General features: G+C 35.5%; 1 protein-coding gene across 1 annotated transcript in view; it reads right to left on the bottom strand.

Annotated features, from left to right (window-relative positions):
* The window catches only part of LOC111148772 (membrane palmitoylated protein 5), a 55,515-nt gene that overhangs the window by 11,608 nt on the left and 19,052 nt on the right, over positions 1-24,855 (bottom strand). The window contains exons 3-9 of the mRNA XM_022505572.1: positions 18,467-18,544; positions 17,662-17,808; positions 16,032-16,193; positions 14,500-14,577; positions 5,062-5,245; positions 3,265-3,336; positions 2,165-2,236 (exon numbers count right to left, since the gene is read on the bottom strand). Of these exons, the coding sequence (XP_022361280.1) occupies positions 2,165-2,236; positions 3,265-3,336; positions 5,062-5,245; positions 14,500-14,577; positions 16,032-16,193; positions 17,662-17,808; positions 18,467-18,544 (793 nt within the window). The remainder of the gene's footprint in view (positions 1-2,164; positions 2,237-3,264; positions 3,337-5,061; positions 5,246-14,499; positions 14,578-16,031; positions 16,194-17,661; positions 17,809-18,466; positions 18,545-24,855) is intronic.

Raw genomic sequence — 24,855 nt, 5'->3', positions numbered from 1 at the left:
ATACTAATACTAACCTGAGGTCATGATTCAAAAAGAGGTATAAATTGTGATAGGTGGGATAACATTTCTAAAGCCCATAATCCAGATGAAATCAGAACGGTCAAATAGTAAGAAACAAAGGCAGACAACAAGCAGCCTGTCATCTTCCCATGCATATTACTTCGCCTGACCAGGGAAGAGCATCAGCTGTATAGGCACACTCAGCTGTAAGTTCCACGGGGCCAGGCAATCATTTTAGTTTTGCCAGTGCTTAGCACAGAGTGCAAAGCAAGAACTCAAACTGTATTTGTCTAAATTCTAAATCTATATTAGCTTTAAGAACTTAAGCAGATCTTTAACATCTGAACATCAATTTATTAATCCATAATCTCAAGGAATTTATTGTGAAACCTAAACAGATGAAGGCATCTAAAGCATATAGTTACTGCCCCTGGAAAAGAATGGCTATTATAAATGAGTTATTATTAATACAAAATATTCATTATGATGACACCATTATGAACAAAAGTGTAATTCCTGCCCTTCCCAAAATGCTCCGTCCTCTGAAAAATCAGAGTTCTTTCTTGTAACATGTTCAATCAGATTATGGCGGCATTTTTATTTATAAACACTTAGTTATACATCCGTAAGCTTCAGATTTGCAGATTTTCTACAGCGTAATAGCTGTTAAAGCAGAACCAATGTAGTGTGTTTCAAACGATGAAGAAACAGATATTAATCGCTTATTCAAATACAGAGAAAAGGATTAAAAATTCAATAAATCTTAGCTACACAATGTTTCAGTTAGTATTAATGATGTTTATTTGGAAAAAAAGTAGACTGAACTGCAGATTTAGTTTTAAATGGGGTTTTTCAATAATCTATAACATTTTATTTTCATGTTTAATTTATGCTGCCTGAAAAAAAAATCTGAAGGTATTAAGAGAATAAGACTTATAAACTGTATAAGAAGTTAAGGAGTCCCTTTGCTTAATTTATTTGGCTTCTTTCTGACAAGAACCAAAGCAGGAGTAGCCAATTCTAATGCACTAAAGGATGAACCAAGAAGGTAATGAAAAGCAGTAAAATCAGGTTGAGTTTATAAAAACTGGGTGTGGTGGAAACTGTTGAACTAAGATAGTAGGTACCTAATAGAGAGACAACGTCATCGCTGAGGTCCAGCAGACAGCTGTCACTTGGGAATACATGCCTTGTGTTATTAGAGTCTTTGATATGAAGAGACATTATACTTAAACATTTTTTTAATTTTAGTAATAAAACAAAACAACTCTATGTACCTGACTCAGCCAGCAGGGAGCAGGTTCTGTGGAATGGGTTGCCTCAGTGACATGAGTTATTATACACAAAATAATCATTTTTTACTTAAAATACAATTATATTGTTAGATTTTGTTTAGAGGCATCTATTAATTTCACAAAGAATTTAAGTAGGATAAACAGAGGAAACTATCAATATTAACACTGTATAATTTTTATGTCAGTTTTTCTCTAAGTTCAAAATGCTGCATTATTCAAAAGAAAACAATTTCTGTGAAATGACTTTCTTAAGCACATCTTACATTAAGAAGCAAAAGAGGATAAGAAATATAACTCTCTGAAAAACAGTTTAATTTATTTCAAGTGTTAGATATGGACCTCTTTCAGATATAAATCCAGCTATATCTAAGAGTAGAACTCACCATCATTTTTGGTAGGGGAGAACAGGGATGCGGTGGGGAGAGAGAGGGGTAGAGGGGAGGGAGAGAGAGAATCTTAAGTGGGCTCCACACCCAGTGTAGAGCCCAACTCAGGGCTGATCTCACAACCCTGAGATCATGACCTTAGCCAAAATCAAGAGTTGGACACCCATCTCCCTGATATGAGGAAGTTGAGAGGCAATGTGGGGGTTTTGGGGGCAGTAAAGAATAAATGAAAAAAGATGGGATCAGGAGGGAGAAAAACTGTAAGAGACTCTTAATCTCATAAAACAAACTGAGGGTTGCCGGGAGGAGGGGGGTCGGGAGAGGGTGGTGGGGTTATGGACACTGGGGAAGGTATGTGCTATGAAGTGTGTAAACCTGGTGATTCACAGTCTTGTACCCCTGGGGCTAATAATACATTATATGTTAATTAAAAAAAAAAAAGATGCCCAACTGACTGAGCCACCCAGGTGCACCCAAACTCACCATCATTTTTATTGGCATTATATAAAACCTTTTTCCTCTTCTTTTTATTCTTCTTTGCACACCACAGTTTTCCTGTTGAACAATTAAAAGCATAACTGTAAATGTGGTACTTGCTTCCTTGAACAAAGCTACATATTTGAAATTGAAGAACTCAAGTAGTTTTATTTATTTATTTTTTAGATTTTATTTATTTACCTGACAGAGAGAGATCACAAGTAGGCAGAGAGGCAGGCAGAGTGAAAGAGGGAAGCAGGCTCTCTGCTCAGCAGAGAGCCCGATGTGGGGCTCGATCCCAGGACCCTGAGACCATGACCTGAGCCAAAGGCAGAGGCTTAACCCACTGAGCCACCCAGGCGCCCCTCAAGTAGTTTTCCTTTTAAATTTATAAATACATACTGTTGTACAGAATTATTTTTCAGGGAAATAGTTATAATTTTCCATTAGTCTCACATTACAGATGATTTTTTTTTTTTAATTTCTAAAAAATGTTATTTATTTATTTATTTGACAGACAGAGTGAGACAAAAAACAAGCAAGCATGAGAGTGGGGAGGGTGAAAGGGAGAAGCAGAGGGAAGTCAGACTCCCTGCTGAGGTCCAGGACCTTGCTGCTGAGCAGGAAGCCTGATGCAGGACTTGATCCTGGAACTCCAGGATCATGACCTGAGCCGATGGCAGTCACTTAACCAAGTAAGCCACCCAGACGCCCCTGCAGATGATCTTTAGTACTTAAATCCTGTCCTTTCTTTAGAGTTCTAAGATAATTAGCTTTGCCTCTCATATCACTCTTACCATGAATACATATATTTTGACAGTTCTGATATGTAATCTTTAAAAAAGATTTAAGAGAGAGGAGGAGTGAGCTAGCATGAGCAGGGGGAGGGGCAGGAGAGAGAGTGAATCCTCAAGCCGACTCCCCAATGAGTGAGGAACCCAATGTGGGGCTCCATCCCAGGATCCTGAGATTGTAATTTGAGCTGAAATCAGGAGGCGGCTGCCTAACCAACTGAGCCACCCAGGCGCCCCCTGGTATGTAAATTTAAACAAAGTTCCAGATGGAAACCTAAGAAGCCTTTCATTGTCAAATATTAAGTGTCCAACCTGATTTTTCTGGCTCCTTGTCTTCTTCTATGGTTTGCTTCATGGCTTCCCTTTGCTGCTGAAAGCTTTTCCCTTAATATCAGAAAGAAAAGAGAGTAAAATATAAGACAAAAGAATATAAGATTTTGTTTTTTAACCCAGGGGAAAATACCAGAAGCAACTCTTTGGTTACATTCCCTTTTAAATCTTTCTGCCACCATATGAAAGTATGTCAGCTATGATTACAAGCCTCCAAATGTTTAAAGTTATTAGGTTTCAACCTCACTATCAACCAATCCTAGGACAGGTATTACTAGAATATAGATATATCATCTATTAGAAAAGATAAGAAACCAGTGTTAGAAAAATCTAATAGCTCAATTTTTACAAAGCTTTCACTGTGTATTCACTATGTGGAAAGTACTATGCTAGATCATTTAGAATTATCTCAAACAAATTAATTCTAGGAATTAACTTCACAAAATATGTGAACATTCATCACTTTTTAAAGATAGCACTCAATATATCCCCTTGCATTTATTATTCTCAATCCCTTCTTCTATGTATGTGTATATGTGTATGTTTTAATGATTTTTTATTTCCATCTTTAAGCTACCACTGATAAAAATAAATGAAAAACATACAATGTTTTTCCTCTCAGAATTAAGATTTTAATATAGGAGGCTTTCGAAGTTTTTGACTTTCATCTTCTTTCAGGTATCTACCTTAAAATCAAATGTATTTTTTCTGGAGGATAAAAGTGGTTTTTACTTAGAAAATCTGGAATAGAGTTCTACTTCTACAATTTTTATATCCAGTTCTTTTTGTTTCAAGCCAAGGATTCTTTGAAATCAATAAGCAAATTCCATCTATGTTGGGATGATCTGTAGAATTTAGTGCACTTCATAAGAGCACAGCAAAAACATTAACACGGAGTTTGGCACACATAAGTAGTATTCAAGATTACCAGGTTATCTTATGCTATACAGATCTGCATTCCTAGTAAAAATAAGTAACTATGATGAGAGGGGAAATTTTTAGAGCATTAAAGTTTAAAAATAAGTAAAAAAATTAAAAAAAAAAGTATCTGATTTTAACATTCAAGAAAAAAATAAGGAACAAAATAATTTTGATCAGTTACATATCAAAATGTTTAAAAGCATTAGAGCCAGGTACTTCTTTGGCACATTTTTATAGTACATATGTATATAGACTGTTGTAATGGCAACAGACATTAATGGGAGGTGGACAGTATGACCCCTTAAATCTTCTAACACTTAAAACCATCATCAAACTCAAAATAAGGTAGATCTATTTACTTGTCCTATAAAAGACTTACAAATGATATCACCCAAATCTCCTTGAATGCATCTTTCAGAAACTCAATGTAATCAGTTAATATACTCTAGTTCTAAATATTTATGGGCTAAAGATGGCATGAGAAGATATCAAATTGCTATCTGGCCAAGCACCAAGTAGAACATGATGGCTACTCAATACTCCAGGGTTTCTAGAGGAATGTCCCATGTTACTGTGAAAAACCAAGGGGTGTAGCATCATCCTTTAAAGTTAACATAAGAAGCCCATTCCTCATTCTCTGAACTGTGACTGAGTATAGATAAAATTTGTTTTTAGTTTTTAGGTTTTAAAATAGAGGATTTGTAGCTTTCTGTGAACTTATTAATATATATAAAAACCCAAATGCATGAAGAAGTAATTACATCGTTTTTAAAAAGACACGAAAAAGTGAGTTTTTCCTCTGTGAAGGCTTGTATTTTAAATGTTCTTTTAAATATGTTCTATTATATTGACTTTTACCTGGAACAAGCCCAGCTAGAGGCTGATTATCTTCATCCCCCTCCCTGTAGGCTTGCCACCAATTTGGATCTTCTTGACTGATGACATGAAGTATGTCCCCTTTTTGAAAAGATAGACCTAATTCTCGACATGGAACATAAGGGTCATCTGAGGGGTCATAATCAAAATGAGCTTTCACATGGATCTAAAAGATAAAAAGGGTAAAATGCAAAACAGTAATGATGAAATAAATGATAACACAAATATTCAGCATAAACATTAAAATGTTTTAATTTTCCATTAGTGTAAAGCAATTATGAGTTGAAAGTGGGGAGGTTTAGTTAAATAACAGCAGTATTTTCTCAGGCTTCTCTTGTTTTCTGCAATTAAGTTCATCTCTCTGTTGACTGTAAACATGTACAAGAGTAAAAAAACAAACAAACAGAACCATACAAGAGTAAGCAGAGCATTGCACTGTTAGCCACTAACAAGCCTGAAGTGCTCAGGGGCCTCTAAGGCTTGAGAGAAGCAGGAGGGAATGTAATTGAAACCCCTTCACTCTCCTTCCCTGACCTTTGAAAACAATGACTCTGCAATAAGGTATGTAATTTCTAAACCACAGCCACCTGGAAAGGTAGACTAAACCTAACCACATCTGTCACCTTTATAGGAGTGTCAGTTTCGCGGGTGCGGTCTTCCTTTCTTGAATACACGGTCAGTGTAACTGTGCCTTCGACTTCTCTGCTTCTTTCAAAGGGATGTGTTTAGGTTCATAAACAATCACACCCCAAACTGCAAAAATCATCTCAATCAAATTTATAATAAATTCCTGTTGTGTTCTATTTATAGGCTTTGAAATTTAACAATGGTACAAGTTATAATTTTTGCTAACAATGTATTTTTTCACATCCAAAAATGTGTGAGACTTACAGCATTAAAGGTACGTAAGAATTCACATGCATCTTCTTGAAAACTAAGTTATTGCCTGTCTTCCTTGCTCCAAAATACCTCCGTAAGATATAACAAAGCCATCTTAATTCTAAGAAGTTATGAATGAATTAATATTCTTTTCAACTTCTCCATCTATAATTTTCATCCCACCTGGTTAAATGGCATTTCCAAAATCTGTAAATAGTCCATTTTCATCTAATGAAATCCAACACCTGTGCACAATGAGTGTTTCTGCCCCATATAGGTTAAACTGCAGCTCAATGAGCCAAGCAATTGATTGACATCCTAAGAATCTTATAATTCAGAGTCCTTTTCTATCCAATTGTTATTTGTCTTTCCTTAACTAAGCCTTTCACCCTTGTCATAATTGAGGCCACCTATCATAAAGCCAATAATGGTCTGCCTCGAAAACTGTTTTATGATAAGACAGTCTATCCTTTTAGAGCTCCTAAAACACAAAACTGACTGTTCTCAACCAATGATGATGGAAATGAAATCTGATCACTTTCTAAGTGATAAAGATATATATATAGATAGATAGATATAGATATAAATCTGTATCTATATCTCCCTCTACAGTAAGGCATAACCAAGAATTCTCATGGAAACAGCAGCCTCTTTCAGAAATTATGCTTGAGTGTGTCATTGGATATTTTTATAATTTCAGAAAAATACATTACTAACCACTGTAAAGAGGAAATGAAGAAATCTAAGTCCTAATATATACAAATAACAACACTGAGGTAAAGCAATTAAATGATCCAGTTAAAAAGGTAGAATTTAGGGGCGCCTGGGTGGCTAAGTCATTAAGCGTCTGCCTTTGGCTCAGGTCATGATCCCAGGGTCCTGGGATTGAGCCCCACATTGGGCTCCCTACTCAGTGAGAAGCCTGCTTCTCCCTCTCCTACTCCCCCTGCTAGTGTTCCCTCTCTCACTGTCTCTGTCAAATAAATAAATAAAATCTTTAAAAAAGTGTAGAATTTATATGCTAATCTGTTTTGGGGGGTTGCTTTTCATGGATGTGCTCCATAAGTTCAAGAGTACACAAAAATCATTAAGTGTATGGTCAGTGAATTTTCACAAAGGAAACATACCTGTTTAACCAGCACCCAAATCAAGAATCAGAGTATCAGCAGCACCCCAAAAGCCCTGCCTCATGCTCCTTTCAGTCACTAACCACCCTAATGTCCTCCAAGAGTAAAGAGCATCCTGATTCCTGGAAGCATAAATTACTTTCCCTGGTATTTTACTTCATACAAATACAATCACACGGTATTCACTTGGGTTAATGATGAAGAGACCTCATTCATTCTGACAGTGTTCTGCTGAATTTCAACTACAGAGTGCCCTAATGAGCCTTGTTCTTGATGTGAAAACAGTTTTGATTAAAATCTTGAAAACTTTGCCAGGTAAAACCCATAAGTGAACTTTAGAAAGTTCTATGAGGTTAGCAGAGAATCAAAACAGAGTTGAAGACTGGGTTAAAAGATATATATACAATTTTGTAATCTTGGCATAAGATGTAGTATAATCTGGAAGTACCTAATAAGTAGGATTATCAAAAAAACTTCTGCTTATCATCTCTGTCAATCAATGCTTCCAAAACCTGCTTAAATTTGTTGCTTTTTAGCCAAAAAGTCTTGGAAATCTAAATATGGAATTATAGGAATTATTTAAGGTGGTGAAGATATCATTTTTGTTATCAGGCTTTTAGAGATCTGTGAAATCAGACTAACTTGGTCACCTGACTGATGATTTTATCTAGTAACTTTCTGAAAGCAATTATCTAGCACATTTTCAAAGTGTTCTGCTGAGATCAGCTGCCTAGAATGTTTATCAAAATACTAAATTCTTATGCTACATCTCAAACTTTAGCATTCTGCATTTTAACTAGCTTCCCTTTGTAACAGTTATATACATGCAATTTAAAATGTACCCTAAGGGGTGCCTGGGTGCCTCAGTCACCCTCAGTTGGGTATCTGCCTTTGGCTCGGGTCATGATCCCAAGGTCCTGGAACTGAGCTCCCACATCAGGCTCCCTGCTCAGCGGGGAGTCTGCTTCTCCCTCTCCCTCTGTCTGCCACTACCCCTGCTTGAGCTGTCAAATAAAATCTTTAAAAAAATAAGAAATACAACGTACCTTAAAACCTTAGGAACTGCTACCCTGAGGGAAACTAGACTGCTGTGGAGGCTGTATCTAGGTTTGTGACTTTTGCCAAAGGTCAACAAAATCAGCCAGAGATGCTTTTCTCTCTCTTCTTGCCTAGGTATCCCCACCACTTGACTATTCAGACTTAGTTGGTTTGGAATGGGGCCTCTCTCTCTCTGTAGGCTAAGAACAGTACAAAGGAAAAATGCTTTGCTTATATAACAAGTTTATCTAGTTCTGTTTAAAATGTACCCCCTAAAATTAAGAGCAAAATTTATTTTACGTCAGAGATGAACCATTTGGTTGAGTTAAAGTCTGAGCAACGCGTTGAGCACAAGCACATGCTCTATGTGACTTCTATCCATATATTCTAACTGATCAATTCTAATTAGTGCTAGAAGTTATCTTCATCCATCTTTCTTCTCCAGCTCTGTTAGTGGCTAATTTAGTTTACCATACAAAAGAAAACAGAGCTCCCCCTCCTCACTTTTTTAAGTGAGGAGGGGCGGAGATGAGGAGAGAGAGAATCTTAAACAGGCTCCACACCCAGCCTGGAGCCCCATGTGGGGCTCCACCTCATGACCCTAAGATCATGAACTGAGCAGAAATAAAGAGATGGAGCCACTCAGGAGCCCCCAATAGAGCCCTTTCTAAAATGGAGAGATGACGACCCTTATAGAAAACTCCAGGGGTGAACAATACTGTAGTATCAGTACAATGTATCTGACCAAAACAGTGTTTGCTTTCTACATAAAAAAAAAATCTTCTAAATTTCAAATGATAGGGTTATAGGATTGTTTAAATACAATTATCTTCCAGCTTAACATTTTTCTCTTTGCCTTTTATTAGTACCCATAAGCTCATAAGCTATTCACATCTTAAGTCCTAACGATGGGGATATGGTAGAGAGATGATTCATCAATTTATTTACATCTTTCCTAAGGGATTCAATGCTCCAAAATAATTTTCCTTTTTAGTTTTTATTTATTTATTATAGATTTATTTATTTTGAATTTTAAATTATTGGTGGGGAGAAAAGAATGAAAGTGTATCTTCCTTTAGCTTGGCCTAAACTTTACCCCTCATTCACAGTGTAAAATTAAGGGTGGCATCAAGAAAAGCCTTTCTGGTATCAAGTAACAGTTTTCAAAATCCATCTCCAACCTGAGATTGCGCCTCCCAATCCCCACTCAAGAAGGATTGTCTTTGGGTGTCTGGGTGGCTCAGTTGGTTAAGTATCTGTCTTCAGCTCAGGTCATGATTCCAGGGTCCTGGGACGGAGCCCTGCATTGGATTCCTTGCTCAGCAGCGGGAAGTTTGCTTCTGCCACCCGCCCCCCTCCCCTGCTCATGTGCATGCATGCTCTTTCTCTTAAACAGATAAATAAAATCTTAAAAAAAAAAAATTGTTTGCTTCCATTTTTTCACATGGGAAGTTTGGGGTATCAATGGGACATCCAAAAGATACTTAGTAGAAGGCAGACAGAAATATGAACCTTAGGGTAATAGCGAACTTAATACAGCAAATGCCCTAACTTGAAAACGGGATGTGCATCTAATACACACTGAAATTTTCTGTATTTTTTGTATTTCTAGTGTGTATTCATAAAGCCTTACTGTATAATAAAATTCCAGATCCTCTTCCAAATAAGAAAAAAAATTAAGATGAAAATTAGATAATACATTTTATACCTTTAATAGAAAAGTGAATACATTTGACAGCAATGGTTCTCAACTTATCCTTCCAACCCAGTTCTCTTTATATAAACTATGAATGTGAACATCCTTAAACAATTATTATTTTTAATCTTTTTAAAAAATTTTTTATAAACATATAATGTATTTTTATCCCCAGGGGTACAGGTCTGTGAATCGCCAGGTTTACACACTTCACAGCACTCACCATAGCACAGACCCTCCCCAATGTCTATAACCCCACCCTCCCCAACCCCCCTCCCCCCAGCAACCCTCAGTTTGTTTTGTGAGATTAAGAGTCACTTATGGTTTGTCTCCCTCCCGATCCCATCTTGTTTCATTTATTCTTCTCCTACCCCCCTAGCTCCCCACGTTGCATCTCCACTTCCTCATATCAGGGAGATCTTATGATAGTTGTCTTTCTCCAATTGACTTATTTCACTAAGCATGATACCCTCTAGTTCTATTCACGTCGTCACAAATGGCAAGATTTCATTTCTTTTGATGGCTGCATAGTATTCCATTGTATATATATATATATATACCACATCTTCTTTATCCACTCATCTGTTGATGGACATCTAGGTTCTTTCCATAGTTTGGCTATTATAGACATTGTTGCTATAAACATTTGGGTGCACGTGCCCTTCGGATCACTACGTTTGTATCTTTAGGGTAAATACCCAGTAGTGCGATTGCTGGGTCATAGGGTAGTTCTATTTTCAACTTTTTGAGGAACCTCCATGCTGTTTTCCAGAGTGGTTGCACCAGCTTGCATTCCCACCAACAGTGTAGGAGGGTTCCCCTTTCTCCGCATCCTCGCCAGCATCTGTCATTTCCTGACTTGTTAATTTTAGCCATTCTGACTGGTGTGAGATGATAATCTCATTGTGGTTTTGATTTGTAGTTCCCTGATGCCGAGTGATGTGGAGCACTTTTTCATGTGTCTATTGGCCATCTGGATGCTTCTTTGCAGAAATGTCTGTTCATGTCTTCTGCCCATTTCTTGATTGGATTATTTGTTCTTTGGGTGTTCAGTTTGCTAAATTCTTTATAGATTTTGGACACTAGCCCTTTATCTGATATGTCGTTTGCAAATATCTTCTCCCATTCTGTCAGTTGTCTTTTTGTTTTGTTAACTGTTTCCTTTGCTGTGCAAAAACTTTTGATCTTGATGAAATCCCAATAGTTCATTTTTGCCCTTGCTTCCCTTGCCTTTGGCGATGTTCCTAGGAAGATGTTGCTGCGGCTGAGGTCGAAGAGGTTGCTGCCTGTGTTCTCCTCAAGGATTTTGATGGATTCCTTTCTCACATAGAGGTCCTTCATCCATTTTGAGTCTATTTTCGTGTGTGGTGTAAGGAAATGGTACAATTTCATTTTTCTGCATGTGATCGTCCAATTTTCCCAACACCATTTATTGAAGAGGCTGTCTTTTTTCCATTGGACATTCTTTCCTGCTTTGTCGAAGATTAGTTGACCATAGAGTTGAGGGTCTATTTCTGGGCTCTCTATTCTGTTCCACTGATCTATGTGTCTGTTTTTTGTGCCAGTACCATGCTGTCTTGATGATGACAGCTTTGTAATCTTAAACAATTATTTTCAAATTTTGCAAATACGTCAAGTACATATAAACAGACTGCTCCTCTGACCTGCTCTCCCCACAGTAAATACAACTATAGCCCAGATCTCTCCTTAGAATTCCAGACTGATGTATTCTTTTTTTAAAGGTTTATTTATTTTAGAGAGAGAGAGAAAGAGAGTGTATAGGAACAGGCAGAGGGAAAGGGAAAAAGAGACTCTCAAACAGACTCCCCACAAGCACAAAGCCCTACATGGAGCTGAGATCATGACCTGAGCCGAAACCAAGAGCTGGATGCCTAAATGAATGAGACCCAAGCACTCCAATATTGTCAGTTCTATGCAGTCAGTATGTCTACCTGAATGCCCCTCAAACCTGGAAAATGGGACCTCTTTATTTTTTTCCCCAAATCTGTTTTTCCTTCAGACTTCCCTTTAGTAATAATCAGCACCATTATCTGCCTAGTTACTCAAGCTTCTTACTTCCTCTTTCCTTTACCCTCCACCTTCATTAAAAGGTCCTGCCATCTCTACTTCTAGAACACAGCCTGATCCATTTTTTCCACCAATACTATCATCCTAGTTTAAGCCATCATCATACTTTATAATGAATTCAGTTTCCTAAATCTCCTTGCTTCCATTATTGGCTCTACGAATTCAATTTCTACACAGCCAGAAGTGTTTTTTTTTTTTTTTAAATACAACTGGATCATGATACTATATTTAATAGCCAAATTCTTGTTCACAGGAGAGACATGGGAAAAGGCACAGACAGAGACTGAGGCTGCCAGAATTCAGAGACAAACTATTTCCTAATTTTTCTTCTTATAAAGAACTTTAAACAGAAGGAAGGTTGCAGATGCAACATCAACTTCAATATGTTCCATAAGGAATAAAGGGAAGATGTGGAATCATGGCCAAAAGATAAAGCATAACTGTGATGAAATATTGAGGGAAAAAAAAAAATGAAACTGTGTCCTCTTTCAAAGTGTTAAGTTTTTGTAAAAGTTAACAATAACAGATGCAATACATCAGCCCTCCATGTAACTCAGCATTTTCAAATCTATAGTTTTTTAATAGCTTTACTGAGAAATAAGTCATACATGATGAAAGTCACTATTGTATGCAATTAGTTTTTAGTAAATTCAGAGTTGTGCAACCATGAACAATTTTACATTTTTATCACCCCAAAAGGAAAGCCCATACTCATTAGGAATCACTCCCATGCTCTCTTAACTCCCCTTCCCTACACCTAAGGAACTACTAAACTACTTTTGGTCTCTCTGGATTTACTTATCCTGGACATCTCATATAAATGAACCAATACATGGCCTTTTGTGACTGGCTTCATTCACTTAGCCTAATTTTTTCAAGGTTCATGCATGTTGTAGCATATATCGGTACTTTATTTCTTTTGATTGCCAAATAATATTCCTTTCTATGGATATAGCACATTTTACTTTCCAATTGTTAGCTAGCAGATAGTTAGGCTGTTTCTACTTTCTGGTTAATAATATAATGCTGCTATGCACATTCATGTACGATTTTTTTTTGTGAGGATGTAGGTTTTCAATTCTCTTGAGTCTCCACCTAGGAGTGGAACTGTTAGGTCCTATAGTAATTAAGTCTGTTACTACAGCTAGTTGAAAAATGTTTAACATAAAAGAGCAATACATATTCTAAAGTTAAAGTTGTGCATACCTTGTTTTTTGTTTTTGTTTTAAGATTTTATTTATTTCACAGACAGAGATCACAAGTAGGCAGAGAGGCAGGCAGAGAGAGAAGGGGAAGCAGGCTCCCTGCTGAGCAGAAAGCCTGATGCAGGGCTTGATCCCAGGACCCTGGGATCATGACCTGAGCCAAAGGCAGAGGCCTTAAGCCACTGAGCCACCCAGGTGCCCCAAAGTTGTGCATACTTTGTAAAAGCACTTTTCCTCCCTACTCTAAGTATGTTTAAGTTAAATAACCTATAATGACAGAAAATCTTTGACAAGTTAGAAGTCATAAAAATTCTGGAAGAAAAGTATATTCTACTTTTTTACTTTTCAGAGTTCAATAAATTTGAAATATTAATATTTCTTTAAATAAAAACTACTGAATTTACCCTTTACTTGAATGAAAGAAATAATTACAGTGACATTTCTAGGGGTGCCTGCATGACTCAGTCAGTGAAGCATCTGCCTTCAGCTCAGGTCATGGCAGGGTCCTGGGATCAAGCCCCACGCTGGGCTCCCTGCTCAGTGGGTAGTCTTTCCTCCACTCCCCCTCCGCCTGCTTGTGCTCTAATAAATAAAAAAATCTAATAAATAAATAAATAAATACATACATACATACATAAAATAAAGTGACATTTCTAATACTCAAAAGTAAACACTCATGTGTAAGTTTCTGTGTGGATTTAAGTTTTTGATTCCTTGGTATTTACCCAAATCAGATGAAAACATGTCCACACAAAAATACCTGCACAAGGATGTTTATGGCAGCTTTACTGGTAACTACCAAAACTTGGAAGCAATCAAGATATCCTTCGATAGGTAAGTGGATAAATTATTGTATAACCAGATAATGGAGTATTATTTGGCACTTAAAAAAAAAAAAAAGGCTACCAAAAGCTAAGAAAAGACATGGAGGAAACATAAATGCTTACCACTCATGAAAAAAGCCAATCTGGAAAGGCTACATACTATATGATTCCAGCTATATGACATTATGGAAAAGGCAAAATTACAAAGATCAGTGGTTGCCATGGGTTATGGAGGGAAGGAAGTGATGAACAGGCAGAGCACAGAGGATTTTTAGGGCAAACTATCCTGTATGATACAATGGTGGATACATATTATACATTGGTCAAAACCCAAAGGATGTACAATACCAAGAGTGAATCCTAATGAGAAATAATGAAAGCATCCATTCATTGATGTAGCAAATGATACAAGACGCTGATAGTGGAGGCAGTTATGCATATGTGGTAACTTTCTGTTCAATTTTGCTGTGAACCTAAAACTACTCTAAAAAATAAAGTTTATTAATTAAATAAACAGTAGACATCAGACAATAAATAACGAACATTAAAAAAAAATCACTTACTACTGTTTCCTTGGCAGGAGGAGGCTTGATCTGTTGACTAGGAATCAGAACAAATGTCAGAGTACCATGCATATCAGACTGTAATAGAAAGATGAGGTTATTTTAAAAATCTATCTTTATAAAAACGTTCTATGATGTTATGATGAATATTCCTTAAACTGAACTATTCTGGATACCCTAGAAGACTTCTTAAAAAGTTGGTAAAGATGAATGCCATTTCATCAGGGAGCATAAATTAGACTTTCCATGGATTCCATTATAGTAGAGCTACCCAGGAATGTGGCATTCTGTAGTTCTGGTCCACTGGAGAAAGCCACGTAAGCCCAGAAGTCTTTAGTTTTTGTCTTCTATTTAGTGTAAGCTTAGGAAGATTTCACAGTGAAGGTTTGGAAGATACCACAGTGCTGTAACAGTTCTGGGTTATCTACTCTGGCAAACATCAATTTTAAAACAGTAGAATTTGAAATAGTAATTGTGACCAGGATTAGAAAAGTGATGCAAATACACAAATATACTCTTACTTCCCAGATACCTGGTCTCTGTCACCAGCTGTTTTTTTAACTGTATAGTGTTACTGTAAACTATTATTTCCCGGTACACCACTGACTGACTTGTTCAGATACCTCCAGCCTGAACAGTAATCACAACTTCTAGTCCTGACATTGCAGGGAGTAGTGCTCAAGAGAGACAACAGCCAATAAAACGAGGCCTAAAAACAACTACTGACACTGCTTTACCAAAGCAATGAATGAGGATAGGTGAAAGTAAGGATGTTTTCTAGATTCTTCAACAATCAGCAGCAGATAGGAGATTCTACTGTAACACTGATGCTAAGTAAATGAGAATATGAATCTGGTTTGTGGATATATACAAAGTGATCATAAATTTCCCTCAAAGACTAACTTTAAATGGCTTCCTGATCATATTGGCACTGTCCAACAGAAACTTCTATGATGATGGAAATGTTCTGTATCTTAATATGGAAGGCATCAGCCACGTACTGCTCCTGAATACCTGAAATGCAGCCAGTATGAATGGGGAATAGAATTTTATTTAAATCTTAATAACTAGCACATGTAGCTAGTGGCTATTATATTGGACAGTGTACATTAATACCATGCTATTACCTAAAATTGTTAAGGAAAGACCAATCAGTTGAAGAAAATACAAAAAAAAAAAAAAAATGAACTTAAAAAAAGATGAGGGCATGGACTTTGTTTTGTCACTATTTTCCTCGTGGCTAGCATGTAACAGGCACTCAATAAATATATGTTGAAGAATTAGTTATATTAGTGATTTCAGAGGCAAATAAAATATACCTTGTAGTAAGAAAGCTCAAGATAAAAAAAATCAGTGGTAACCACATCAAAATAAAACTCTACTAAAAAATATTGTGGGAATAATTATATCATGTGAATTTTAGGCTAGAAATTGTCTAATGTTCTTAATTTTTTAAATATCGCATTTTTAAGTAAATAACAAAAAAACACAGCTTTTAAGAACCTATCGGTCATTCTTCTGTATCAACTTACCAACAAGTCAAAAACCTCATTGACATCTTTCCCTCGAATTTCAATGCCATTAATTTCCAGAACCTCATCTCCTTCATGTAACAGACCACTCTTCTCTGCAGCACCTCCTTTTACTATCCGACTAATGATGACAGAATCCATTTCATTACGAACTGTAGCACCCTAAAAAAAGCCAGTATCTAATTTTAAAATGTACTTTTTTATTAAACATTTCTTCATTTAAAACTTTTCTATTCAACAATATTAGCCTTCATTTATCTTGAGAAAAAAACACTTTACATAACTAGAGTAAACGTGATAATTAGCTTTGAAAGTTGACTATTTTCCTTACAAGAGTTTCTGCTTCTGACACACTGTTTTCATTTGAATTCTAAAATCAAGCAGACTTTTGAAATATACAACAACAGAAAAATGCACTTAACTTAACAATAATGTGAAGACCTAAAATCAAATTTGTTCTATATATGCTGGATGCTATTCAAATAGTTATACTAAGATATAATTAGTGTATATGACATAACTATAAAAGTCCTTTTTAAAAATTCAGAATATGATTAAGGGATGAAAAATCTCACTTATTATTAAATATTAAATATTATAGCAGCACTATTTCAAATTAAAATGTATTAAACATTCACAACTGAAATATATGCATTTAAAAAACTGAAATATGAAACAGAATAAAGCTTAAAAGTAGACAGAATATGTAAAATTTTTCTCCTAAACTTTTATCTTAAAATTTTGTTATAACTTTCCCAGTTTGTTTTTTCTGGTGGGGGAAAAACCTAGTTACATAAACTGCCCATAAAATACAGTCCTTATTTTATGTACCAAACTATTCAAGACCTAATTTGAAACATGAAGATTCAAAACTATTTCTCTGAAAATAAAAGAAAGAAAATTAAGGCAATTGCAGCAGGCTTAGAAAAGAGATTGAAGAAGTTTTACATATAAAACATTAAAAATGCTGGCTAGCTGAACATAAGAAAAAAATAAAAATAAAACATTAAACAAAAACAAAAACATTTTAAAAATTAAACAAATATTAACATTAAGGAATACATCTAATTATATGTAAACTATATAAGTAACTGTATTTCAACAGAATTAATGAAATGCAAAGATCAGAATTTCTAAGTACTGTTTTTTATTAAAAGCTGGGAGAATAATGAAGCAGATAACTTGTCCCTTCTTTGTTCCTCAATAATTATTTTACAAGCTATTACTTTCATCAAATTATAGGTAAGAAAAGATGAACAAATTTTTCTCAATTGAATAAGGAGATAAAAGAACTCCAAGAAATCAATCTCAGAAAAGAAAACCTAGGGGCGCCTGGGTGGCTCGGTCGTTAAGCATCTATCTTTGGCTCAGGTCATGATTCCAGGGTCCTGGGATCGAGCCTGCACCCCGGGCTCCCTGCTCGGTGGGGAATCTGCTTCTCCCTCTCCCACTCCCCCTGCTTGTGTTCCCTCTCTCGCGGTGTCTCGCTCTGTCAAATAAATAAATAAAATCTTTTAAAAAAAGAAAAGGAAAGAAAAACTACTAGAAGTGTACAGGGGTCTTCAACTGTCTGCCATACATAAGATCCCTGTGTAGAAAGGATCTCAGATCAGAGATGTGGAGCACTTACCAGTGGAATATCTCGAGCCTTTTCTATACGAACTATTTTTACAGTTTCTCCTCCATACTGGCCAATGCTTTCATAAACTCTCTCATCTGTAAAGGGTTCTAGCTGCATTTCCTGCTCAGCGACCTTATCATGGGCCAGTAAAAGTGCCTGTTTCAAAGAAATACACAGCATTTGAAGTAGCAGCATGATTTATTTCTGTAGAGAGAATTTAATCACGCAGACTAATATTCTAAGCCTTAGAAGATAATTATTTAATTACATTATATGCAATATATGTAATATATATATTACACACATATATGTAATACATACACATTATATATATTATTATATATACAAAAAATAATTATTTGTATATTCAGATCTGCTTCCAAATTTTCTAACTGAAGTACAGATGCAACCTGTAGCTCTTATAGCTATTAAAAAAAATGTGTTACATATAGCAAGGTAACTCTGGGATGGGTCATGAAAGTCTAAATGCTTATTAAACTTCATAATAACAAAATCAATTTAAAGGCCCAACATGGAAAATATAACCAAAAAAGGGAAGAATTTTTGTATAGAAAACAAAGTTATTTCAAAACTAATGTGATTAATTTTAAATATAAAAGTATATAATCAAAAAATAATGTGTGTGTATACGTGTGTATACACATTTATTCCAACACAGTAATTATTTTGCAGTGTGAGTTATAAACCAAACAGGCTGCAGAGGTAATGTCTGAGGTCTCTTCAAGCCCCAGGAGACTTATCAGAGACTTTGAATACTGGAAAAATCACATATATCACTCTTTTCATGTTCTACCTGAATATGTGGCGCACTCAGCAAAGCAGTTAATTCTTGTCCTTCCTTCTGGTGTACTGCCTTCAAAACAGTTTGTACCTAAGAAACATAAGGTTATTTTTCCTAGATTATAGGAAGTATCACCAACATCTATACAGGTATATTAAAAAAGGTACAATTTAAAATTGTAAGAAACTACTTGTAAGAAAGAAGGGCACTACAAAGAATTGTAAGAAAAAAGGAATGTGTTTCTTCTCACATAGTTTTCAACCTTGTTATCATTGTTAACAGCATTCTTTATTTAAAAAACACATTAGACTAGATTTTGGTATTTACAACTATGAATGACCTACTTGCTTCTCGAAAGGTTTTCTAGCATACTACAAAATAGACTAATAATGATTACATAAGGGAAGAAAAACCATTCTAACAGTTAATGGTTATAGTTTTAAAATCATATATTTAGGGGTGCCTAGGTGGCTCAGTGGGTTAAGCCGCTGCCTTTAGCTTAGGTAATGATCTCAGGGTCCTGGGATCAAGCCCCGTATCAGGCTCTCTGCTCAGCGGGGAGCCTGCTTCCCCCTCTCTCTCTCTGCCTACTTGTGATCTGTCAAATAAATATTTAAAAAAATAAAATCATATGTTTATACAATTATATCTTAAATCAGAGAGGACACTTTAAAGCATCACAGACTAATGAGATAAACTTACATGAGAGTAATGGAACAACTACGATGCCACAGGTGCTGGTAATTACATTAAAAAATCTGAGGTTGAGCAATTCTTGTATTCCTACGATGAATGCCACTTGATTATAATGAATTTCTTTCAGCCTTTATTCCCTTATCTGTAGAATGGCACCTACCATTCAAGGTTCTTAAAAGATTCAGATAATCCATATAAACTGTTTAGCATGGTACCTAGGCACACAATAAATTACTACCTTAATATATTTCTAGATGTGAGTTATTCATAGTCACATTCATTCTAAGATTTCTATGTTAACGTGCCTAAACTGGATCGGCCTCTTACTTGCTGAGTGCAGTTATGTACACTGGTTTACAAAACTACTGTCTGGTTTTAGGATCTAGATTGTACTATCCTAGTACATTGGGGTGGGAAATAGTCTGTATTAAAATGGTTTAACACAAGAATTACATGTTCTTCAATGTTTTGATAGAGCTTGTACATAAAATCATCTAGGCATGGTAGAGTTTTTAAGGGTGGATTTCCTAGTGTTACTGGAATTTTTTCCTTTATAGTAACTTGTCAAAGGTTTCTCTACTTTCTTATACTTTTCAAAAACCCAGTTTCTAAGTTTAAATCTGTTGTTCTTTCCATTTAAATAATTCAATTCCTTTCCTCTGCTGTAGTTTATTCCCTTTTTAAATTTCTAATCATTTAGGCTGAATATTCTGTTCACTTAAAATTTTATTTACTTAGTAATTTAGAAAGAGTGCTAGTAGAGGGAGGGGCGGGGGGGAGGGAGAGAAAGAATCTCAAGCAGATGCCCCACTGAGCTTGGAGCCCAACGCAAGGCTCCATCCCATCCAGGTCAGATCATGACTGGAGCCAAAATCAAGAGTTGGATGCTTAATTGAGCCACCCAGGCACCCCCAGTTCATTTATTTTCAATCTTCTTTCTTTTACCACAAATATTTAAAGGTACAAATTTTGCTTTGTGGACTATTCTTCCCCAAATATGATTCTATATATGTTCTCTGTGTCAATACCACTCAATTACCCACCAAAAAGAGTGCTTTGCAATAATTCAGCTAACAAAACCAAAATTATCACCATTTATTAAAACATATAAATTCATATATAGTGTTTTTTATGTAAGTAACTCATGATTAAAACAGTAATTCTCTAATACTTTTTCTGGCTATTTTAAATCATTTTACTAGTAATTCCCCTATCAAACCTAAGAGATGATTATTTGGGGATTACCTCATTTGACCACAAGTGGATCAAAGCAATGACAGTTCCCAAACCAGCCTGTTTCTTGTTTTGGTTCCTAGACAAACATGTTTCTAATTGTAGAGTTCTGTATGTATAAACAGGATAGCTAGCATAGCAATTATTATCTTCTTCAAGAATTCTATTAAAGCCTTACTAATGGACTAGTGCAGTAACCTAAAACTGTGGGCAATTAAATGTTGTTTTTTCAGATAAGGTGTCTTTCTTTTTAAAATAAATCAAATCTAGGCTAATTTAAAATGAACTTTATAGGGATGCCTGTGTGGCTCAGTTGTTAAGTGTCTGCCTTTGGTTCAGGTCATGATCCCAGGGTCCTGGGATCAAGCCCCACATTAGGCTCCCTGCTCTGTGAGCCAGAACCCCCTCCTCTCCCTGCAGCAACCCCTGCTGTGCACACGTTCTCTCTGTCAAATTCATAAATAAAATCTTAAATAAAATAAAATAAAATAAACTTTATAGCCCCTGATCCTGAACTTTTGATAGCTGGAAAAAGTAATTCTGAAAAGAAAATTCTGGATTAAAAATGTACTAAGGGTACAGTGTACCAAATCAACTCAAATAATAATTTTGTATACAGACATTTTTTTCCTTTTACTTTTAAATCCTTTCCCAAACATCTCTGAGATCTTCCCTTCTACAGAAATGTAGAGCTCCTCTTAAGTGTTTATTTATTTCCTTTCCCTATTAGCCCAGATGCTACCTATTTTAGTGTCCTCACATATCATCAGCTACTTCTACAAAGGACTAAGGAATTAAAAGGCTATTCTTATATTGTACTGCTTCCTTTCCATTGGCCTATAAAAATGCTCTAATCTCTTATCTTTAAAAAGAAAATACAAAAAAAAATACTCTTGGGACACCTGGGGGGCTCAATCGGTTAAGTGTCTGCCTTCCGCTCAGGTCATGATCCTGGGGTCCTGGGACTGAGCCCCACATTGGGCTCCCTGCTCAGTGGGGGCCTGATTCTCCCACTCCTCCCCGCTTGTGCTCTTTGTCTCTCTCTCTCTCTCTCAAATAAATTAAATCTTTAGGAAAAAAAAAAGAAAGGAAGGAAATACTCTCCTGAGCATACCCTTTTCCAACTACACTATTTTTCTCTATTTTCTTTCAGAGTCAAAATCTTTTTAAGAAAAAATTTTATTTAAATTCAATTCATTAACATATAGTGTATTATTAGTTTCTGGGGTAGAGTTCAGTGATTCATCAGTTGTATATAACACCCAGCGCTCATTACATCACGTACCCTCCTTAATGCCCATCACCCAGGTGCCCTATTGATACCCCCCATCCTTGTTTTTCATTTTTAAACTAATTTTTTAAATTATAGAAATGGTATATGTTAAATGTGAAAAACTGGAAAATAGTTAATCAAAAAGAAGGAAATAAAAGTCATTATAACCCTCAAACCCAGAGAGACTCATTTGGTATATATCCTCCTGTATTATCCTTATCCTTGTTTTTACCAAAATTCACCACAAGATATATATCTGACAAAAGAACCTGTAACTAGAATACAATAAGAACTCTTACAACTCCATTAAGACCAAAAATCTAACTTTTAGAATGGGAAAAAAGTCTGACAAACTATGTTACAAAAGAAGATAGGGCAAGAGCCTATGAAAAATGCTCAATATATGTGAATACAAATTAAAATGATATGCCATTACCCATCCACTAGAATGATAAACAGGAAATAACTCAAACATCCATTAATAGGTGAGTGGTTAAACAAACCATGGGATACTTATATAATGGAATACTACTTACTTGGCAAGAAGTTACAAAATCTGATACATGTGACACATGGGTGAATTTGAAAAAGTCAGACATAAAAGACTACATATTATCTTATTCCATTTATATGAAATGCCCAGAAAAGGCAAATTTGTGAAATCAGAAAACAAATCAGTGAAGGCCTAGGGCCTGGGGAGTGGGAGGGAGGTGGTTATTATTTATAAAGGGCCACGAGGGAGCTTAGTGGAATCATGAATGTTTCTATAATCTGACAGGTGACAGACTGATAACACAGGTGTATATGTAAAAACATACCTAACTATTCAATCAATGCACCCATTTTAAGCATATGTAAATTGTATCAATAAAGTTGGTTACCAAAAAAAAATAACGCCCGTAACCCCAAAACTATGGGAAAATCTGTTTATTCATTACACTTACTTTTATTGAAAGGAGATCATGCTATTTATACAATTCTGTAAGTCCTTTGATTTGATATTAATTTTAAAAATATTTTATTTTCCCCTGTCATTAAATATCCTTTTCAATTCTAGAACAGAAATATAAACATTTGAGTCTTGTTGGCTGTCATTTACAGGATCAAGTCTAAGTTCCTTAGCATCATCTGACTTCTGCTTCTTTTCCAGTCCTATCACCTGGCATTCCTCATGCCTTAACCTTTTTGGTCCAGCCAGCCCTAAACTGTTTGTGGTTCTCTGCAAGCATCATGCTGTCTTCCTATGATGATTATGAATGCTCCCTATCATGTAGCTCTCCCAGCCACCTGAATTGTCTTATCCTATTTGCTTAGATAACATGTATACTCAATAAGTTTGAACACATTTAAAATTATTGATGGGACTAGACTGAGCTCACTGAAGATGGAACTTAACCATTTTCAGCTTTGTTATTTGGCTATTTGCAGAATGCCTGACAAACAACACTCAATGTTTGATGACCTCAATCAGAGAGAGGGCAGGAAGTCATCCTTGATGCCCCCTTTACGTTTATCCTCCATATAGGAACAATATGTCCAATACTATTAGTCTTCTACTTAAATATTTCTTCATTTCTTATTCAATTGCTATTCAAAATCTTACATCTGGACAATTACAACAGCCTCCATACTTTATGCCTCCATTCTTGACCTCACACAACTTATAAATTTCTTGCTTTAAACTTTTCTTTATAATGACTGTTTCTTATTTAATTTAGGAAACACGAACATCAAAATAGAAAATTACCTATCTATCCACCACCTGAAGATAGCTTTCTGAATAATTTATTTCTTCCAACATTTCTGACATGCATGTTTGAATAGGGTATGTTTGCATGCGTACAAATTATATCCATATTTTAACAGGCTTCATGTTAAATATCAAATAAACCAAGGTTTTTCTACCTCAAAGTAATTCAGCCTATTCAAATTAGAAACAACTTCACAGGTTTGCTGTTCTTCCACAACTTTATATTTCATTACTTCTTCCTGTTTCACTGCACTAGCTAGTGCCTCTAGAGAGTGTTGAATAGTAGAGGTGAGGGTCGTAGACTGTCTTATTGCAGGCTTAAAAAGCAGTATGTTGGGTATTTCACCATTACACAGGATGCTCCCTGTTGATAACTGGTATTTTTTTTATTAAGTTAACACAATATGCCTGGCTTTCTAAGAATTTTCACTATCACAGGAAAGGTACTAAATTTTTTTTCAGGTATCTTTTCTGCATCATCAAGTTGATCATATGGTTTTCTCCTTTCATCTATTCTTATAAATTAATTATTAAAAATATTTAGCAACATAGATCCATCATAAGTTAAATTTAAATTTATTAATAACATGGCTTATCCAGCCTTAAGGATATGGACTGTAACTTTTAAGATTATATTCTACCCTTTACTCATTGTTGAAGAAATACGCCAGACTTCCTCAATCACTATGGTCTTCGAACCCAATGGAGTGGCTTTTCCTCTTTCCTAGACTTCCTAATTATCAATCATCCTTCAAGACTCAGCAAATTAAATTTCCTTCTACATTTCTTCCTTTCTCCCATCCTCTCTCCTTAAATCAGGTACACCTATCTCATGCTCTTGGTACCTTACAAATACTGCCATCATAGTACTTCTCATCAGACTGTAATATTTTATTCATTGTTCTTCCTCAGACTCAACTTTTCACTGGTTGATGGACACCTGTGTTGACTCCAGTTATTATGTAAATGCTATAACCAGTATTTGTACTTAGTCTTTGTATTGGTATGTTTTCATTTCTCTCAGGTACATACCCAAAATGGAACTGCTGGGTTATAACATATAGGTATGTTAAGTTTTAGTTTGCCAAACACTTTCCACAGTGGCAGTATCAATTTATACTCTACCAGTAATGTGTAAGAGTTTCAACTGTTCTGTAAGTTCACCAATATTTGATATTGTCAGTCCCTTTTTTAAATTTTAGTCATTTTGGTGTCTATGCAGTGGTATCTCATTTTGTTTTAATTTGCATTTCTGTTAGCTAATGATCTAAACAGCTTTTTATACTTATTGGCTATCTGGATTTTCTCTTTTTGAGAGTGTCTCTTTAAGTCCTTTGCCTATTAAAAAAAAACTGAATAGTCTTTTTCTTCTTAATTCATAAGAGTTCTTTTAGATTCAAGTTTTTGTTACATATATATTTATATATGTACACACATGTGTATATATCT

Source organism: Enhydra lutris, unplaced genomic scaffold, assembly GCF_002288905.1.
Source record: "Enhydra lutris kenyoni isolate GAN:26980312 unplaced genomic scaffold, ASM228890v2 scaffoldscaffold20, whole genome shotgun sequence".
In the NCBI taxonomy this organism is placed as follows: Eukaryota; Metazoa; Chordata; class Mammalia; order Carnivora; family Mustelidae; genus Enhydra; species Enhydra lutris.
The sequence above is the reverse complement of the archived record's forward strand: the minus strand, read 5'-3'. Positions and strand labels throughout refer to the sequence as shown.